The sequence below is a fragment of the Benincasa hispida genome, chromosome 1, assembly GCF_027475165.1.
Source record: "Benincasa hispida cultivar pf3 chromosome 1, pf3_genome.v1.1, whole genome shotgun sequence".
NCBI classification, from domain to species: domain Eukaryota; kingdom Viridiplantae; phylum Streptophyta; class Magnoliopsida; order Cucurbitales; family Cucurbitaceae; genus Benincasa; species Benincasa hispida.
The window spans coordinates 10,357,432-10,376,155 of record NC_143478.1 but is presented as its reverse complement, the minus strand read 5'-3'; the positions used below and the strand labels follow the sequence as shown (position 1 = coordinate 10,376,155).

Sequence of the window (18,724 nt, the reverse complement as noted above, 5' to 3'; positions counted from 1 at the left end):
TATGAGGTAATTCCTATCTAATTTCTTTTAGTAAGAGGTTTCTATGTTCAATTTCTTGAGACTTCTTTAATTGGATTTAATATTCTTCAATTCTATATTTTCTTTGAATCTTGATCTAATTTAGATTTGCGTTAATGTGTTGGATTGACGACCCTATCACAATTGCATATTTTTGCTAATTAATTTCAAGCTCACATGTTTCCTTATGTTTGTTTATGCATGAGTTTACTCCGGTAACATAGGATTGAATGTGAATGCTTTGATTTATAGGTTGGACTAGAATCTTTGTAATGCATATTCAGCCTAGGTTCAAAGAACAATTTGATTAATTGAATAAGGTTGTCCAATCAATTAGTCAACACAATTGAATCCTCAATCTTCATGCATATGAATTTTATTTCTATATGGACACTATTGAACCCAATAGAATTAAAGGCATATAGTTTAATTAAGGAATGACTTTCCAACCTTAAGTAATGCTAAGACGCTTGATTGATTTGGTTTTAATTAGTTGTTGGTCTTTATAGAGACTATTTAAATCGAATTGATTTAGTAGTTGTGCATGCATAGAATGAATTGTATGATTAATGAACTCCATGATAGAAATTGCATATAATTCTCCCTCTTACTCTAGAAATTAAATAGACTCCAATCCTAAATTACATTTTTCCTTTGCAATTTAATTTCATGCATGTTATTTTATTATATCCAAACAACCAAATCCCCTATTTTTACTACTTTCCATAGTCAATTAAGCTTAAGAGAGTTTTAATTCTTAGTCTCTTTGTGGTTTGACCTCGTAGTTGCCACTCGTGCTACTTAGTAGTATAAATAATGGGTCTGTGAATTTACAGATATTATTTGTTTGGTTAGAGGTTGTGGGAGACAAAGATTCTCTGCCCAACGGAGAACTAACTGATCGAAGATCTGGATGTTGCTCTTATGTATGGGGCAACTTAGTCACCTGCAGAAACAAAAAACAGCCAGTTGAAGCCAGAAGTAATGCAGAGGTTGAATATTGAGCTCTAGCATTGAAAATTTGTGGAGGGATGTGGATTTAGAAGCTTTTGGAAGAACTAATGACAGAAACTCAAAGTTCGTTCAAAATACTTTGTGACAGTCAAGCAACAATCAACTTAGCAAAGAGTCTCGTCCATCATAATATTATATTAGTTGTACTTTCTTTTTGTAAATTAATTTCCCTAGTTGGAATTTCTCTTGTATTATAATTATTCATTATTGAGTCATTTTGAATAATAAGAAAAATACAACATTCTCTAAAAACTTCAGAAACTATTCCAAAATAATTGGAGGTTCAAAGAAGTATCATTCACAAAACTTTTGTTGAAAAATATCAAGAAATGAAAACTTTAGATGTATTGATACTCATGGTTATGAACTTATGAAGATGTAATTGCACATTTTTTCCTTTTATAATGATTCGAGATTTTTTTCTTTAAATAAATGCTCAATAATATATCAATAACTTTATTATTAATATTTTGTAACTCATTAAAATTTATATTTACTATAAGATTAGTTAATGTTAATTTGTATGTTTAATACAAGTAATTTTATATAATGATTTTTTCTAATAAAGTAATAATAAAAGGCGTACGATAATTTCATAGTTTGAAAATATACCAACGCTATTTTATTTTTAAAATATCTTTGAAAAAATTAATAGTTTGCAACATATTGAAATGGTGATATTTCATTGAATTTTGTCATCGAGTTTTTTTCAACCAAAAAGAACGTATCCAGAATAAAAAAATGGTTTAGATTAACATTTAAATATAAAAATATTACAATATAATTTTCACACAAGTTAATATTTTCTAGTACATTTAAATATATATGACAACACATTTTATCTTTTATCTTGGGTTTAGTTTTCTTTTGTTCCATAAATTCCAAAATATTACACTTTTAGTCTTTAAACTACGACTTTGATTTCAATTTAGGTTTCAAAATGTTATAATTTTAACTATAAGATTTACTTTTTGTTTCTATTCGATCCATACGTTTTAAGATTTACACTTTTGACTTTAATTTTTTTTTTTTTTTAACTAAATACATACTTCTAACTTTTGATGTTAATGTCTATTAATTAATTTAAAAGAATTATAATGAATTAAGCTCACAATCTTTTCATCAATATTAAAACTAAACTTTTAGTCACTTCATAATTATTAAAGTCAAAATTGAAATTGAGTATTTAGTTAAAAATCGAAGCTAAAATATGAATATTAAAACATAAAGACCAAATTTTAACTAAAAGTGTAACTTGAGTAATACTTTGGTGCATCCCAAATAGTACTCATTTTTATGCATCACACTCTCATCACTCATACAAAAAAAATTATTAAAATATTTCAAAAAAGAAATAAGAAGAATTTGTCATATGTCAAATTATGATTGGACAATTTGGTGAGATGCACAAAGATGGGTGAGATGCACCTAAATATTTGTTGGGTTACTTTTTGAAATTTATGAAATAAGTTGAAATAAAACTCAAAACTTAAGTTTGACATTTTAGAACCTCGAAATAGATAGTAAATTTAAAATTTAAGTACTTAAAATATATTTTTCTCTTTTATTTATACCTACTTCAAAATTGAGGGACTAAATTAGTATAAAATTAAAAGTAAATAAATTGAAAGTTTCTTACTAAATGGTTACCTCTATCAAAATTTAGGACTAAAAAGGACTTTTAACCTAACAAAAATGGAGGAACGGCGGCCAAAATATCAGAATTAATTGGATAAAACCAAAAAAAAAAAAAAAAGGGAAAAAAAATTGACCAACCTAGGACAAAATAGAAAAACAGTTAAAATGGACCGAGAAGTTGACAGCAGAAGATCCGGCGACAATAGCCATTTATAGTGAGAGGGTCCCGATGGTCCACCGGTCAGCCACAATTAGATCGCTGCTGCCGTCGGCGTGTTCTTAATTTCCTCCAAATCCACCGTCATCCATTTCAACACTTCACAAAGCTCTTGAGGTGTCTTCCCAATTCTTAGGAAGACGATGATGGAATCCAGAGTGACCAGAACCAGAAAGAAGAAGGCCGATCTTCTTCACTCAATCCTAAGAAAATCATGGTACCATTTACGTCTCTCTGTGCGCCATCCCTCCAGAGTTCCTACTTGGGATGCAATTGTTCTCACCGCTGCTAGCCCTGACCAAGCTCAGCTTTACGAGTGGCAGCTCAATCGGGCGAAGCGTATTGGCCGAATTGCTCACTCGACAATTACCCTCGCCGTGGCTGACCCCAATGGCCAGCGGGTTGGCTCTGGAGCCGCTACTCTCAATGCTATTCACGCCCTTGCTAAGCATTATCACAGCCTCGGCCTTGTTCCTAACCCTGAGGTAAGTTTCATTTCAGCTCATTCGAGATCACGTGTTTGAGCCTCGCCATTGCTTTGGTGGTGGTGCTTCTCTAATTCTTACTTCCCCTTCATTGGCGACATGATATGGGATTGCGTGAATTAAAATTACTAGAAGTTCCGATTTCAATGTTAATCCTGTTTTTAGCTGCATTGAAGGATATATGAGAATGCTGTTTTCTATATTGGTTTTTATTTTAGTTTAAGGTTAGTGGATTGAAGAATGCATTTTGTTGACATCATTTTGTTTTTGGGTATATCGTATTATCGATCATGTTATAGGTGGATACTATAGGCAATGGATGTGCTGAGTCTGATCTGCTGCCTAACTCGTCAAACAATAACAATGGAGTTCCTCTCTCACAGCTTGCTAGCTTCCTATCGAAAAAACATATACTATTGCTTCATGCTGGTGGGGACTCCAAAAGAGTCCCATGGGCTAATCCCATGGGGAAAGTGTTCTTGCCACTACCGTATCTGGCAGCAGATGACCCTGATGGCCCGGTTCCTTTGCTTTTTGACCACATTCTCGCCATTGCTTCATGTGCAAGACACGCGTTTAAAAATGAAGGTTTTCTCCTCTTCTCTTTCCAGCCCGTTTTAGTCTCATGATCGTTTTGTCTGCTGCATAACTTTATAGACATTCCTGCCATGAGAATATTTGGTAAATGCCATAGGTACCAGGAGGATTACTGGCCGTTTTTTCCTTTTGTGTTCTCTTTTTTAAGTTTTGAAGACTTGTTGAATTATTTCAATGTGCATTTGACTTTCAATAGAGAAGGAAGAAGACAAGTGGTTCAGGTTGCTACTTAGGGAACCATCATGGATTGGCCTAGTGGTCATTAAGAGTCATGGGTCGAGTATAATAAAGGACTTATAAGGAATGAGTTCAATTCATAGTGGTCACCTACATCGGATTTAATGAAGTGCGAATTTCCTTGACATCCAGATGTTAAAGGGTTAGATAGGTTGTCTTGTAAGATTAGTTAAAGTGCATGAAACTATTTTAAAGTTGTTACTTAGAGCCACCCTTTCAAAAAAGAAAATTAAGGTTTTGTGGCTTCATATTTTGGGGATTTTTTTTGGTTAGAAAGAAATAGGATAATATATTAAGGGGCTTTTGGTGGGTATCATGCAGAGGAATATATCTTCTTCTATTAGAATTGCAAGAGGATTATGTAAAATGGTAATTTTTTATACCTAGTCATTTTCTGTATACCGTCATCTTTTTTTAATGAAAATTGTCTCCTATCAGAAAATATAAACCGTTGTGCGTGCATGTGTTGATTATGTAAAATGGTATTTTTTTTTTACTAGTCATTTTCTGTATACTGTCATCTTTTTTTAATGAAAATTGTCTCCGATCAGAAAATATAAACCCATGTGCATGCATGTGTTGGTTGCTTTCATCTAATTAATAGAAGCATAAATATGTTAAAGAACATGTATGACATCTTATTGAAAGTTCCATATTCTTATATTTTTTTTAAAATAAAGATGATCAATTACTGATTTTCTTCCTTCCAATTTTTGTTCGATGGGGCTGATTGGTTGAGGTCACTGCAGGAGGAATACTTACAATGACTGGCGATGTTCTACCTTGTTTTGATGCATCCACTTTGGTTCTTCCAGAGGACGCCTCTTGCATAATAACTGTTCCTATCACCATTGATATTGCTTCCAACCATGGTGTTATTGTGGCATCTAAAAATGAGACACCTGGCAGAGGTTACACTCTAAGTCTAGTTGATAATCTCTTGCAGAAACCTAGTGTTGACGAACTCACCAAGAATGATGCAGTTCTAACTGATGGTAGAACCCTACTTGACACTGGAATAATAGCAGTTAGAGGTAAAGGATGGGTCGAGCTAGTTTTGCTTGCATGTTCATGCCAACCTATGATTTCAGATCTACTAAAGTGTGGAAAGGAGGCAAGCTACTAATATTTTGTTTCTAATTTTAACTTTGCATGAGTAATAAAATAGTAGAAGTAGTAAGATTACATTCACATCTTTCAATTTAGGATCATATCATATATGGATCTAATTCTTTTTCAGTATTATATTTGGATTTTGTGTAGATGAAAAACTACTTTTCTGTTAATTCTGACCCTTCAACATTTGAATAATATAATATTCTATTACAATATTATATTTGGATTTAGGTCATCCTTAGAGTTTACAAATTTTAAGTCTGAAAATTCTTTTGTTAAATATCCCATTCATCCACTTACTCTTAAGTTTATTCTTGCGCAGTTGACACTATGGCTATGTAGACTCCAACTTTATTAACACATCGATTAGAACTCTTTGTTGACAGTACAAGATCCCCCGTCTCTTCTTTTCCTTTGAATTTAGTGGCTTCCTCCTTTAGAGAAAAGAGGTGGGAGAAGAGGAGAGGGTGAAAAGGGAAGAGAGAGGAAAAGAGAGTGACTATTAGTTTGTCACTCTAGGAAAAATTAATAGTCAATTCTTTTATTCATTTATTTTTATTTTGCCTTTCTTAACAGAAATGCACGAGGTCAGGAATCTGGTTAATATTCAAAATGAAACAGTATTTTAACCATTTAACTCTGTGATGGAAATTCAGCTACAGGGTTGTGTTCTTCAACTGGATATTATTTATTTCACTATATGATGATACATGGCTGTTGTTTCAACATGGCAACACCTTTTTGTCGACTCCTCAATTCTTATACACAATTATTTATTACTTTTACTCAAAATCATTGCATCCACGATTTAATGATTGCTATACATTTATTTGGATGATTATACTTTCCAAGCCAATCAACACTAATATGAAAGAGTGAAGTTGTCTGTTTTCATTTATCATGTGTTAAAAATTTCATCAAGCTTGATCTTTTTCATTGGATTGTGAGTAGAAATTGTTTTTGCCTGTTTCTGATTCTTGAGTCGGTAAGTAGATACAACATCATCTTGCTTTCATAAATCTTTATGCCTTTTCTCTTCATTAGTGAATATGTTATATATATAATTATAGAAAAGATTGACACTAATGATGAAGAGGGAAAAATGGCCTCTGATAACACACCATTAATATTGTCCGCAGCGAACTTAATGTGTTAGTACTTTAGGAATGGTATGCTTCATGTATTAAATAAACCTTTTCTATGTATATGTAGATTAGCTTATATGAAGATCTGGTAGCAGCTTGGGTACCTGCCAAACATGAGTGGTTGCAGCCACGTCCTTTTGGTGAAGAATTGATTCGTAGGTTGGGAAGGCAGAAGATGTTTAGCTATTGTGCTTGTATGTCAAATAACATCTTTGCAACTGAAGTTTATTATATACTCTTTTTGCCTTTGCTTTTCTATTTTTCTAGTTAAAGTTATTCTTGTACTGTTATTAATTTGCAGATGACTTATTGTTCTTACATTTTGGTACCTCGAGTGAAGTTTTGGATCACCTAAGTGGGGATGAGTCGGAACTTATTGGACGAAGACACTTGTGTTCTATCCCGGCTACGACTTCATCTGATATTGCAGCATCTGTTGTTATCCTTTCCAGTAAAATTGGGCCTGAAGTATCTGTTGGAGAAGACTCTCTCATTTATGATTCTTCCATTTCTGTTGGAGTACAGATTGGTTCCCAATGTATAGTTGTTAGTGTTAACATCTCAGAAACTAACAACCAGTTACCAGGAGGTGCTTTTAGGTTTATGCTTCCAGATCGCCATTGTCTTTGGGAGGTTCCATTAGTTGGTTATACTGAAAGAGTCATAGTATATTGTGGACTTCATGATAACCCAAAAATTTCAGTCTCTAAGGGTGGGACATTTTGTGGGAAGCCTTGGAAGAAGGTTTTGCAAGATTTGAGTATTGAAGAAAGGGATCTGTGGCCTACAGCTCGAACTCAGGAGAAGTGCTTATGGAATGCAAGAATATTCCCGGTTCTTTCCTATTTTGAGATGCTTACTTTGGCTATGTGGCTGATGGGATTGAGTGACAGAAAAATGGAGCACTTGCTTCCGTTGTGGAAAAGTTCTCATCGAGTTAGTTTGGAGGAATTGCACAAGTCTATCAATTTTCTTAAAATGTGTACCGGATCAAGGAATCACCAAGCAGAACTGGCTGCTGGAATTGCTAAAGCTTGTATCAACTTTGGCATGCTTGGACGTAATTTGTCCCAACTATGTGAAGAAATAAAGCAGAAAGAAGTTTTGGGATTAGAAACTTGCAAGGATTTTCTAGATATGTGCCCCGAACTTCACAACCAGAACATTAACATTGTTCCAAAGAGCCGAGTGTACCAGGTGCACGTTGATCTCCTGAGAGCATGCAGTGAGGAGACAGCAGCATGTGAGTTGGAACGGGAAGTTTGGGCAGCTGTTGCTGATGAAACTGCTTCAGCAGTAAGATATGGCTTTAAAGGTAAATATGGCATTCATCACCGTTTGAAAGGACTGATGCATTAATAGAGAATAATGGAAAGAAATACACTGATAATGCAGCAAATAAGATGTGATGACATGAAATGAACAAAGTGTCTCTCTTTCCATGTTTTTTTTCCCTGCCATAAATATTTTCCTGTTTCTCAATCTTGTATCTTGTCAAAATAGTTATTAATCCGAACTTTACACTACGTTGGCTGACATAACATATATATTTTTTCCTACTGTATAACCACTTCTTTTTTTTTTTTTTTCTTTTTTAAATATTTAGATCTCTTGGACAAGCCTGACAATGATAAACTGGGACATGGTAATAGTCGTTCTGATAATGGAATAGACGAATTAATCCACCATAAAAGGGTAACTGTTAATTTACCTGTACGTGTGGATTTTGTTGGTGGTTGGAGTGACACTCCTCCATGGAGCTTAGAGCGCCCTGGTTGCGTGTTGAACATGGCAATTAATTTGGAAGGTTCTCTTCCTGTTGGGACCTGTATAGAAACAACGAAAACTTCTGGAGTTTTGTTCAGTGATGATGCTGGTAATGAGTTACATATTGAAGACCTTAACTCGATTACCACTCCATTTGATAGTGATGATCCATTTCGGCTTGTCAAATCTGCGTTGCTTGTGACTGGCATTATTCACGATCATATTCTAACTGTTGTTGGTTTGAAAATCAAAACATGGGCAAATGTGCCTCGTGGTAGTGGTCTGGGAACTTCTAGCATCTTAGCTGCTGCTGTGGTCAAGGGTCTTCTTCAGATAACTGAGGGAGATGAAAGCAATGAAAATGTTGCTAGACTTGTATTGGTACTAGAGCAGCTTATGGGGACTGGAGGTGGCTGGCAGGATCAAATTGGAGGTTTGTACCCGGGCATCAAGTTTACCACAAGTTTTCCTGGAATCCCACTACGTCTTCAAGTTATCCCCTTGTTACCATCACCTCAATTGGTCTCGGAGTTGCAGAACCGTTTGCTTGTAGTATTTACTGGTCAGGTAAGCATCCAAAACTTTCTCACTTCTCCTGAATTGACCTTTGGTATCGTGTTTGGAAACTATATGCTTCTTTTATAAAAATGAATGTTCGAACATGTAATATGTGTGCAAGGGATGCATGGATTCCTCTGAAATTGATATTGATCTTACCTTTTGGAGATTAAAAGTTGCCTTTTCATTCTTGTGATTTTTACTTCTCTTGTTTCTTATTAAGAATGGATTGTAAACTTGACTTCTTCACTTTTCAGTTTTTGCTGATGCTAATGGTTTACTCTTTTGGGTCACTCCTGTTTATATTATGCAACATCTTCTTGGGTGTCTTAATCTTTCAAAAGATTACATTTTTGAAAAACTTTGCAATACCATCATACAATCTTGGTCGAGGGGATAGGTGCCTCAACCATCGTATAATCTAATATCTTATTTAGTAAATCTTTTCTTCCGGGCTTATATTCTTTAGCTCATATGCAGGTTCGACTTGCACATCAAGTCCTTCACAAGGTGGTGACACGATATCTGAGACGCGATAACCTTCTCATATCCAGCATAAAGCGCTTAGCCACTCTAGCAAAGATCGGGAGAGAATCACTCATGAATTGTGATGTTGATGAGTTGGGGGAGATAATGACCGAGACTTGGCGATTGCATCAGGAACTAGATCCTTTCTGCAGCAATGAGTTTGTCGATAAGCTCTTTGCATTTGCAGATCCTTACTGTTGTGGCTACAAACTAGTGGGTGCTGGTGGCGGGGGCTTTGCTTTATTACTGGTTAAAAGTTCAGTCTTAGCCATGGAATTGAGAAACAAGCTCGAAAATGATAAAAACTTCGAAGTAAAAGTCTACAATTGGAACATATCTTTATAGAGCTAGTTATTGTAGAGGCATCATAAAGTTGCATATTCTATTATTGTTAATTTATTATTCTTATTTATATTCAACTGCTCCCATGTTGAACATGTTTGGGAAATACAGAGAACAACAACTTGCTGCTTGATGTGTGTTATTGGGTTTAATCCCCCAATGAAGAAATCTTGGTGCAAATTTTTGCTTTCTTCATTGGTACTGTTTTTTCCCCTTTATTACATAAATTGATATGAAACTGTTACACTTGGGCTTACTAGGTGGATATGCTGTCCGGGATTTGCTTCCTAGTTTAATCTCCAGGAAGCTTCTCTGGACTTCAATAAAAGAGAATACCTAGGGGGAGAAGGGGTAATGTGGAAGGGTGCTTCTTTGTGAGGAGAGAAAAGCGTGGACGTGAAAGGGAGAATATGAAAGTTTGTAAGAGAGAAAGGAACATAGATCTAGAATAGTGCTTTTATGAGGGAGAGAGCAGAAAGAGAAGATCATTGGTGGGAAAGTGGGGGAATATGAAAGGTTGGTGCTTTTATGAGGGGGAAAATGCGGTGTTGGAACTTGGTTTGGGACCGACCGGCCAACCATACAACACCCTTCTGTTTATTCTGCGAGTGCTTTCTTTATTTTTGTATAAAAAGGTCATAAATTCAGTCGGTCTTTGCTATGGTGACTGTTGGGTGGTAGTGAGCTGCATTACTGACAGTAACAGTGGCGATTGGAAGAATTAAACCCAGATAGGCGGAGAGTGCAGATGGGTATCTTGAGTAATCGAGTGAACAAAAGCAAGATCAAGCCAGGTGACCACATTTACACCTACAGAGCTGCCTTTGCTTACTCTCATCACGGTACTTCACTTTCTCCCTCCTAATTTCGATATTCTTCATGAGGAAAACAATTTCCAAGCCCTGTAATCCACTCGTCATAGCATTTCTGTTGAAATAAAATGTGAATAAATCACTTTTTAAGTGCTCATAGTTCAACATTTTCTTCAGCATTTTGTGGAAAAAATGTTATTTCAAGTAATCCGTTTCAACATGCCATTTAACTGTATTAAAATGATCGGATCCAAAACTTTTTTAAGTCGACCATTTTTTTTTCCTAAGTTCAACATGTGAGTTGGAAAAATTCGAAGAATTTGTCCCTAGGTCGAAGGCACATCCCTTGCACATCACCATTTGTTTAAAAAATACCTTAATACTTTCAAAAGTTACAATATTATCCCACAACTTTTATAAATGATTCAAAACTAATCTTAGAGTAGAAGTCCTTTAGAATTTTGAACAAAATTGAGATTTAAAACTGTGTAGATCAAAAATGATATGGTGATTGCTACACTGTTTCATATCTCAATTTTCGTTCAAAATCCTATAGAATTTCTACTCTAACGGTATTTTTGAAACATTTATGTTAGTTTAGGTAATGTTGCAACTTCTAAAAGTATATAAGTATTTTTAAACATATGACAAAGTTCAAGAGTATTTCTTATAATTTAATCTTTTGCATATTGTTCCAATGGTTTCTCTATGCAGGAATATTCGCAGGTGGACATCAGGGATTCATTTTACACCTGAGATAAACTCAAAAACTGCCGTATCTTCGAGTATCTGTTGTTCATGGTCCATCACTCCATCATCCTGCCCAAACATCCACACCATCCTCCACTGGAATCCGGCTGTCGGGAAGTGGTGTAGTCCTTTCTTGTCTGGATTGCATCCTCGAAAATGGATCCGTTTACCGCTATGATTATGGAGTTTCTTATTTTTTTTCCTTTCAAGGGTGAGAGGCGGCACTTGCACCACCGCAAAATCCGACTTGTCAAATATGGTTCTTCACAGAGCAATATATCTTCTTCTAACTGGATTTGGAAAGTTTGATGTGCGTAGAAACAACTGTGAGGATTTTGCTTTATACTGCAAAACAGGTCTTCTGATAATGCATAGTGGGGCTGGAACAAGTGGTCAAGCTCACTCTGTTGCTGCAGGTGCTTCATACTCTGGCATTGCTATCATTTCCAAATTGTTAATGCCAAATGTTGGGAGTATGGCTGCAGGGACCTCCGGAATGTACTACCATCTGAATCGATATCATGTTGACATTGGTGTCCGATCTGATGTGATTATGGTGGAAGTGGAGGTCTTGCTCCCCCTCAAAATGGATGTTTCAAGGACTCTTGAGGCCAGCTGATATGATCATGTGTTGACTTTCAAGGTAAAAAGCCGTGTTAAACATTTGCAAATTAACTGAGAGGTAGTATCAGTGAGACTATGGTGTTAAAGTTTCTTCCACATGTGTTCATTTCTATGAATATTTCCTATACTAGGAATCAAGGATGACTATGTTTCCTATACTGAGAATAAAAAATGACTATGTTTGATTGTGCATGAAAAAACAATGTCTGGAAATAGTATGGATAACATCTTGATTTATTTTGTAAATAAGTTTTTTTTTTTTTTTTTTTTTTTTTTTTTTTTTTTTTTTTTTTTTTTTTTTATGTTGGCTACTTAGATAAATTATATGAGATTTATGTTTTTGACTAAGCTAAAATATGATTTAATTATTTAGAATTAATTGAGTTTTATTTTGGCTTGTATTTGGGAGATTTGATTATCTATGGAGATAATTAAATGTGTTTATTCGATTCTTTTTTTTTATAAAGAAAAGGAAAATATATATATTAGTATATATATTTTGGGATATAATTAAGGAATTTGTTTTTTTGAAAGGAAAAAGGAAAGAGTTTAATTTGGTTATATATATTTATGGAAAAGGTTAAAGAAAAGAGAAAAGAAAAAAAAGTGAATTTTTTTTCTCTCTCCTCAACCCACGCGCAGCCCCCCCCCCCCCCCCCCTCTTCTTCTTTTCCTTCCAGCCCTAGTCGTCGCCATCACCTCACCGTTCACCTTTCAGCTGCCGCGGTGAGTTCCAACCGCCGCCAGCTTCGTCATTGTCAGACCCGTCGTATAGTTTTGCATCTACCACCGTTCGTCGCCTTTGTTTTTTTTTTAGATTGGGTAAGAATTGGATTATTTTGGGCAAGGTTCGTGTTTGAGTTTTTTTTAAGTGTCTCTCGGTGTTGGAAACAATTCTAGTTGTTCCATTGTGTCAACTTTCAGGATTTGGATTTTTTTTTTAAGATTTCGGGGCGTTGCTATCAAAGAAAATACCATTCTTTTCATCGGAGAGTTTTAGTTTGGGTAAGTTTTGTGTAAGTTGGTTGGTTATCCTTCAGACTTGGACACCGAGGATTTACTTAATCTTGACTCACTTCCTAGGCCATAGTTGCTAAATTAAACTTGTGATTATGTCTCAGGCGACCTAAATTAGACCTATCAAGTTACTTGGTGAACTCTGGAGCATGAATTTGTTTGACATTATGTTTTGCTAATTACATGGCAGTTACAAGTAATATGAACATGTTAAAATTTCTAATCAGTATTGATATTATGTATGTGATGCATGAATAGACCAGTAGAGCAGTTTATTGTCTCGCCTTGACACATATTATTATTATGTTTGACGGTGTGTCTACGGGCCGCTAGACATGTGTGAATTGATAGGTTAACGTTCATGTTATTATCATGTTTGACTGGTATGCCTACGGGCCGTTAGACATGCGTGAGCCGACAAGTTTACGTTCATGTTAATTTTATTTTCATGTTTCATGTTTTGACGGTGTGCCTACGGGCCGCTAGACATGCGTGAACCGACAGGTTAACGTTCATGTTATTATCATGTTTGACGGTGTGCCTACGGGCCGCTAGACATGCGTGAGTTGATTGATTCACGTTCATGTTATTATTATGTTTGACAGTGTGCCTACGGGCCGCTAGACATGCATAAGTCGACGAGTTCACGTTCATGTTATTATCATGTTTGACGGAGATAGTACGTCTTTTGGTTTTCCTTTCATCATCAAAAACCGATGTAGCTATATGAGCCATGGGCTATTCTTTCTTTGCTCATGGATGCATAGTCTGATCCCCGTAATGGGATCACTTACTGAGTATTTTATACTTAACCTTTATCTTTATTCTTTTTTAGGTAAGGGCAAGGACATTGGGTGACTGACAAGAGAAATCTGTGACAGTGCCAAAGGAACCAAAATTTGCTTCCGCATTTGACCCTTTATAATTTCGCATGTTTTGTTTTTTTCTTTTTGTTTTTTTAATTTTATTTTATTCATGGTTTTATTATAATTTAATTTAATTCTTTTTATATGATTTTTTTTCTTGTTAAAAAAGATGCTCGGGTTGTATGATTTAAGATTTTGAGATATGTCAGAACATTTTCTTATATACTTAATGCAGTTCAAGATTATGATTATTTTCTTTAATTTACTTTATTTTCTTCAATGAGAATATTTATGCATGCATGCAGTAGTGATCCCTTTTTTAGTAGTCTTAGAAAGTGGGGTTGTTACAGTTGGTATTAGAACCCGTGTTTTGGTTCTGTAGACTGACTTATTATGTAAGTCCAGATTGTTTCTTTGGCAAAATGGATTCTTCGTCGTCGCCAGTTATGTCCTTTATGAAAAGTATTTAGAATAATATGCACCCGAGTTAATAGCATTTATGATTGCAATTGATGTGTTTTGTGCTAGTAAGGAAAGTAGCTAAGGGGTGGTTGCGAATAACTGTCAGGAAAATGGTTCGTATTAGGGGAAGAGGCAGTCATAGGGTTACCGGAAGGGGGCGCGTTCCCGAAGAGCAGAATCCGTCAGTTCATGATCAGGATCCTCATGATGAGGATCCACAAGTTCAAGATGCACAAGTTTAAGACCCTCCGGTACCTGAGGATTTCTTACCGCCTAGGGACCCCTCAGGGTCAGGGTGGCCGCGAACCCGAACACGAAGTAGAGCTCAGTACACGGCCACACCACCACAAACGCAGCTCACCCTCGTCGATCCAGCAGAGGTTACTGATTGGGAAGCCACAATTGGGGAGGCAGTTACATCAGCTGTGTTGGGTAAGGTGAAGGACATGTTGGATGAATGACTGACCCAATTTGCCCAGTTCCATCAGACACCACCACCACAGGATCAGGTGTCGCAAGTCCAAACTTAAAACATGATCTAGAACCAAAGCATGTCAGGCCTTTCGATGGAGGCCAAGCATTTGCGAGATTTCAGGAAGTACAACCCAACACCTTCAATGGGTCACTAAAGGACCCTACCAACGCAGAATTATGGATATTCTCGATTGAAACGATTTTTCGTTATATGAAATGCCCAGAAGATCAGAAGGTGCAGTGTGCCGTTTTTATGCTTACCGACAAGGCTCAGATCTGATGGCAGACGACAGAAAGGATTTTGGGTGTAGGAGAGGATCCAGTGACTTGGGAGCAGTTCAAGGAGTGCTTTTATGCGAAGTACTTCTTTGCCAACCTGAGGTACAATAAGCAGAGGGAGTTCTTGGAGCTGAGGTAGGGACACATGTCAGTGGAGGAGTATGACCAAGAGTTTGACACCTTATCCCGTTTTGCCCCGGAGTTGGTCGCCACGGAAGCTATAAGGGCGGAAAAGTTTGTCCAATGCCTCAAAGACAGTATACGAGGTATCGTGCAAGCATTCAAACCAACCACTCATGCTGAGGCACTTCATTTAGTAGCCGAGGTGGACCCATAGTCAGGAGATGAGTTTTCACGAGCATTCGGGGCGGGACCTTCCTCAGGTAAAAAGAGGAAGGAAGATCAAAAGGCTTTTGAGCTTCACCCCCATCAGAAGGTTCAAGGTTCAGACAAACCGCTTTGACATTTTAGGCAGCAGGCTGCCGAGGCGGGTATGGTGGAGAGAATGTGATTGGTGTGTGTAGAAGACGTCACTGGGGTCGATGTTTGGCAGGCATCGGAATTTGTTTTCATTACAAGCAGGAGGGGCACTCGATAGATAGATGTCCTGCTAGAGGCACGTTCGGTTTTGGGAACCAGTTTGTAGGCCATGAACAGAGGAGTTCAGGTAGGCCTTAGCATCAACAAGGTTGTGTTTACTCTACCATCCGGCAAGAGGTCGAGAAAGCAGGCACTGTTGTGACAGGTACGCTCCCAATCTTGGAGCATTTTGCGCTAGTATTGTTTGATTTGGGTTCATCCTATTCGTTTATATCGTCGTTGTTTGTTAAGCATGTCATGTTAGAACTAGAGCCTTTACACTATGTGTTGTCGGTTTCCACTCTGTCTGGAGAAATTATGTTAACAAAGGAGAAGATAAAAGCATGTCAGATTGAAGTAGCGAGTCATACCCTGGATGTGACTTTAGTAGTCTTGGAAATGCGGGATTTTGATGTGATTTTGTGCATGGATTGGCTAGCTGCTAACATACCAGTATAGACTGCTCTCGCAAGGAGGTGATCTTTAACCTTCCCACAGGAGCCAGCTTTAAATTTAAAGGGGCGGGGACCGTGGTCCTGCCCAAAGTGATTTCTGCCATGAAAGCTCAGAGGTTGCTTAACCAGGGTACCTGGAGTATCTTAGCTAGTGTCGTCGACACTAGAAAGCCTGAGGTCTCCTTGACTTTGGAGCCAGTAGTACGTGACTACCCGGATGTCTTTCCAGAAGAACTCCTAGGTCTGTCCCCGCATCGATAGATAGACTTTGCTATCGAGTTGGAGCTAGGCACAACTCCTATCTCAAAAGCTCCGTACAAAATGGCCCTAGCAGAACTGAAGGAACTCAAAGTTCAATTGCAAGAGTTGTTGGATAAGGGTTTCATACGCCCTAGTGTGTCCCTTTAGGGTGCACCGGTGCTGTTTGTAAAAAAGAAAGATGGGTCATTACGGCTCTGCATTGACTACAGGGAATTAAACAAGGTGACTATAAAAAACAAGTATCCGCTTCCCAGGATTGATGACTTGTTTGATCAGTTGTAGGGAGCTACAGTATTTTCTAAGATTGATCTTCGGTCGGGGTATCATCAGTTGAGGATAAAGGACAGTGATATTCCTAAGACAGCTTGTCGTTCGAGGTATGGGCATTATGAGTTCGTCGTGATGTCATTTGGGTTGACGAACGCTCTTGCAGTATTCATGGACCTGATGAATAGGGTGTTTAAGGAATTTCTTAACACCTTCATGATAGTCTTCATAGATGACATTTTGGTTTACTCCAAGATAGAGGCGGAGCACGAGGAACATTTACGAAAGGTTCTAGAGACTTTGAGGGTGCAATAGTTATATGCTAAGTTTTCCAAATGCGAGTTCTGGTTAAAGCAGGTGTCCTTTCTAGGGCATGTGGTGTCCAAGGAAGGTGTATCTATTGATCCTGCAAAGATCGAGGTAGTCACAAGTTGGTCTCGTCCTACCACAGTCGGAGAGGTACGTAGTTTCTTGGGGTTGGCGGGTTATTATCGTCGTTTTGTGAAGGACTTTTCCCGTATAGCCACCTCTCTGATCTGGTCGACTAGAAAATGAGCTTCTTTTATTTGGAGTAAGGCTTGTGGGGATAGTTTCCAAGATCTCAAGCAAAGGTTGGTTACTGCCACAGTTCTCACCATACCAAATAGAACGGGTGGTTTTGTTATCTATAGTGACGTCTCCAAGAGAGGGTTGGGGTGCGTGTTGATGCAGTAAGGTAAGGTAGTTGCTTATGCCTCTCTCCAGCTAAAAAACCATGAACTAAATTATCCCACACATGATTTGGAGTTGGTAGCTATTGTTTTCGCTTTAAAAATCTGGAGGCACTACTTGTATGGCGAGAAGATACAGATTTTCACCGATCACAAGAGTTTAAAATATTTCTTCACTCAGAAGGAGTTAAACATGAGGCGGCGTAAGTGGTTGAAGCTAGTGAAGGATTATGATTGCGAGATTCTATACCATCCAGGAAAGGCAAATGTAGTAGTGGATGTTCTAAGTAGGAAGGTAGCCCATTCAACAGTCCTTATCACCAGACAGAGTCGTTTATGTAAGGACCTTGAGCGGGCTAAGATAGTAGTAGTGGTAGGGGAGGTGTCTGCGCAGTTAGCACAATTATCGGTATAACCAAGTTTAAGGCAGAGGATCATTGTTGCTCAACACAGTGATCCTTAATTAATTGAAGTAGCGCAACAGGTGAAGACAGAACAGGGTGGTGAGTTCTCCTTGTCAGCAAATAATGGTTTTACTTTTCGAAGACGTTTATGTGTACCAGAAAATAGTGACCTCAAGAATAATCTGTTATGGGAAGCTCATAACTCCCTATTTTCAATACATCCTGGCAGTACTAAAATGTACCAGGACCTAAAACGTTGCTGCTGGTGGAATAACATGAAAGTGGAGATAGCAGAGTTTGTCAGTAAGTGCTTGGTGTGTCAACACGTAAAGGCCCTAAGACAAAAGCCAACAGGTTTGTTGCAACCTTTAAGCGTACCGAAATGGAAGTGGGAGCATGTCTCGATGGACTTCATTGTAGGTTTGCCATGAACGGCGAAGGGTTTTACAGTAATTTGGGTTATAGTAAACAGACTCACCAAGATGGCACATTTTATTCCAGGGACCCAGTTGTATATGAAAGAAGTGGTAAGATTTCACGGGGTACTAGTGTCCATCATGTCTGATAGGGAACCTCGATTTACCTCTAGCTTTTGGAAGAGCCTTCAGGCAGCATTGGGTATACGTTTGGATTTCAGTACGGTTTTTCACCCACAAACTGACGGTCAAACTGAGTGTTTAAACCAGACACTGGAGGATATGTTACGTGCTTGTGCACTAGAGTTTGCAGGGAATTGGGACTCTCACCTACATTTGATAGAGTTTGCCTATAATAATAGTTATCAGGTAACCATTGGTATGCCACCGTTTGAGGCCCTTTATGGGAAGAGTTGTAGGTCACCCGTATGTTGGGGTGAAGTTGGTGAGCGGAAATTACTAAGACCTGAGTTAGTACAAACCACAAACGAGGCAATACAGAAGATTGGGGCCCGAATGTTGACGGCTCAAAGCAGGCAGAAGAGTTACGCTGATGTTAGGTGTAAGGACCTGGAGTTTGAGGTAGGTGGAAAGGTGTTTCTGAAAGTGGCACCTATGAAGGGAGTGTTGAGGTTTGGCATGAAGTGTAAGTTGAACCCTCGTTTCATCGGGCCATTTGAGATCTT

General features: G+C 37.6%; 1 protein-coding gene and 1 pseudogene across 2 annotated transcripts; both read left to right on the top strand.

Moving 5' to 3' along the window:
• Positions 1-2,828: 2,828 nt before the first annotated feature.
• FKGP (L-fucokinase/GDP-L-fucose pyrophosphorylase) lies at positions 2,829-9,842 on the top strand. The gene is made up of 7 exons (XM_039039195.2): positions 2,829-3,372; positions 3,672-3,960; positions 4,956-5,320; positions 6,535-6,661; positions 6,769-7,782; positions 8,074-8,801; positions 9,273-9,842. The coding sequence occupies exons 1-7, from the start codon at positions 3,031-3,033 to the stop codon at positions 9,663-9,665; spliced, it is 3,258 nt and encodes a 1,085-aa protein (XP_038895123.1). The 5' UTR covers positions 2,829-3,030; the 3' UTR covers positions 9,666-9,842.
• Positions 9,843-11,241: 1,399 nt separating this feature from the next.
• Positions 11,242-12,042, top strand: LOC120075831 (protein LEAD-SENSITIVE 1 pseudogene; annotated as a pseudogene). Its single transcript, XR_016528830.1, has one exon. The product of XR_016528830.1 is annotated as a protein LEAD-SENSITIVE 1 pseudogene (transcript).
• The last annotated feature ends 6,682 nt before the right edge of the window (positions 12,043-18,724 follow it).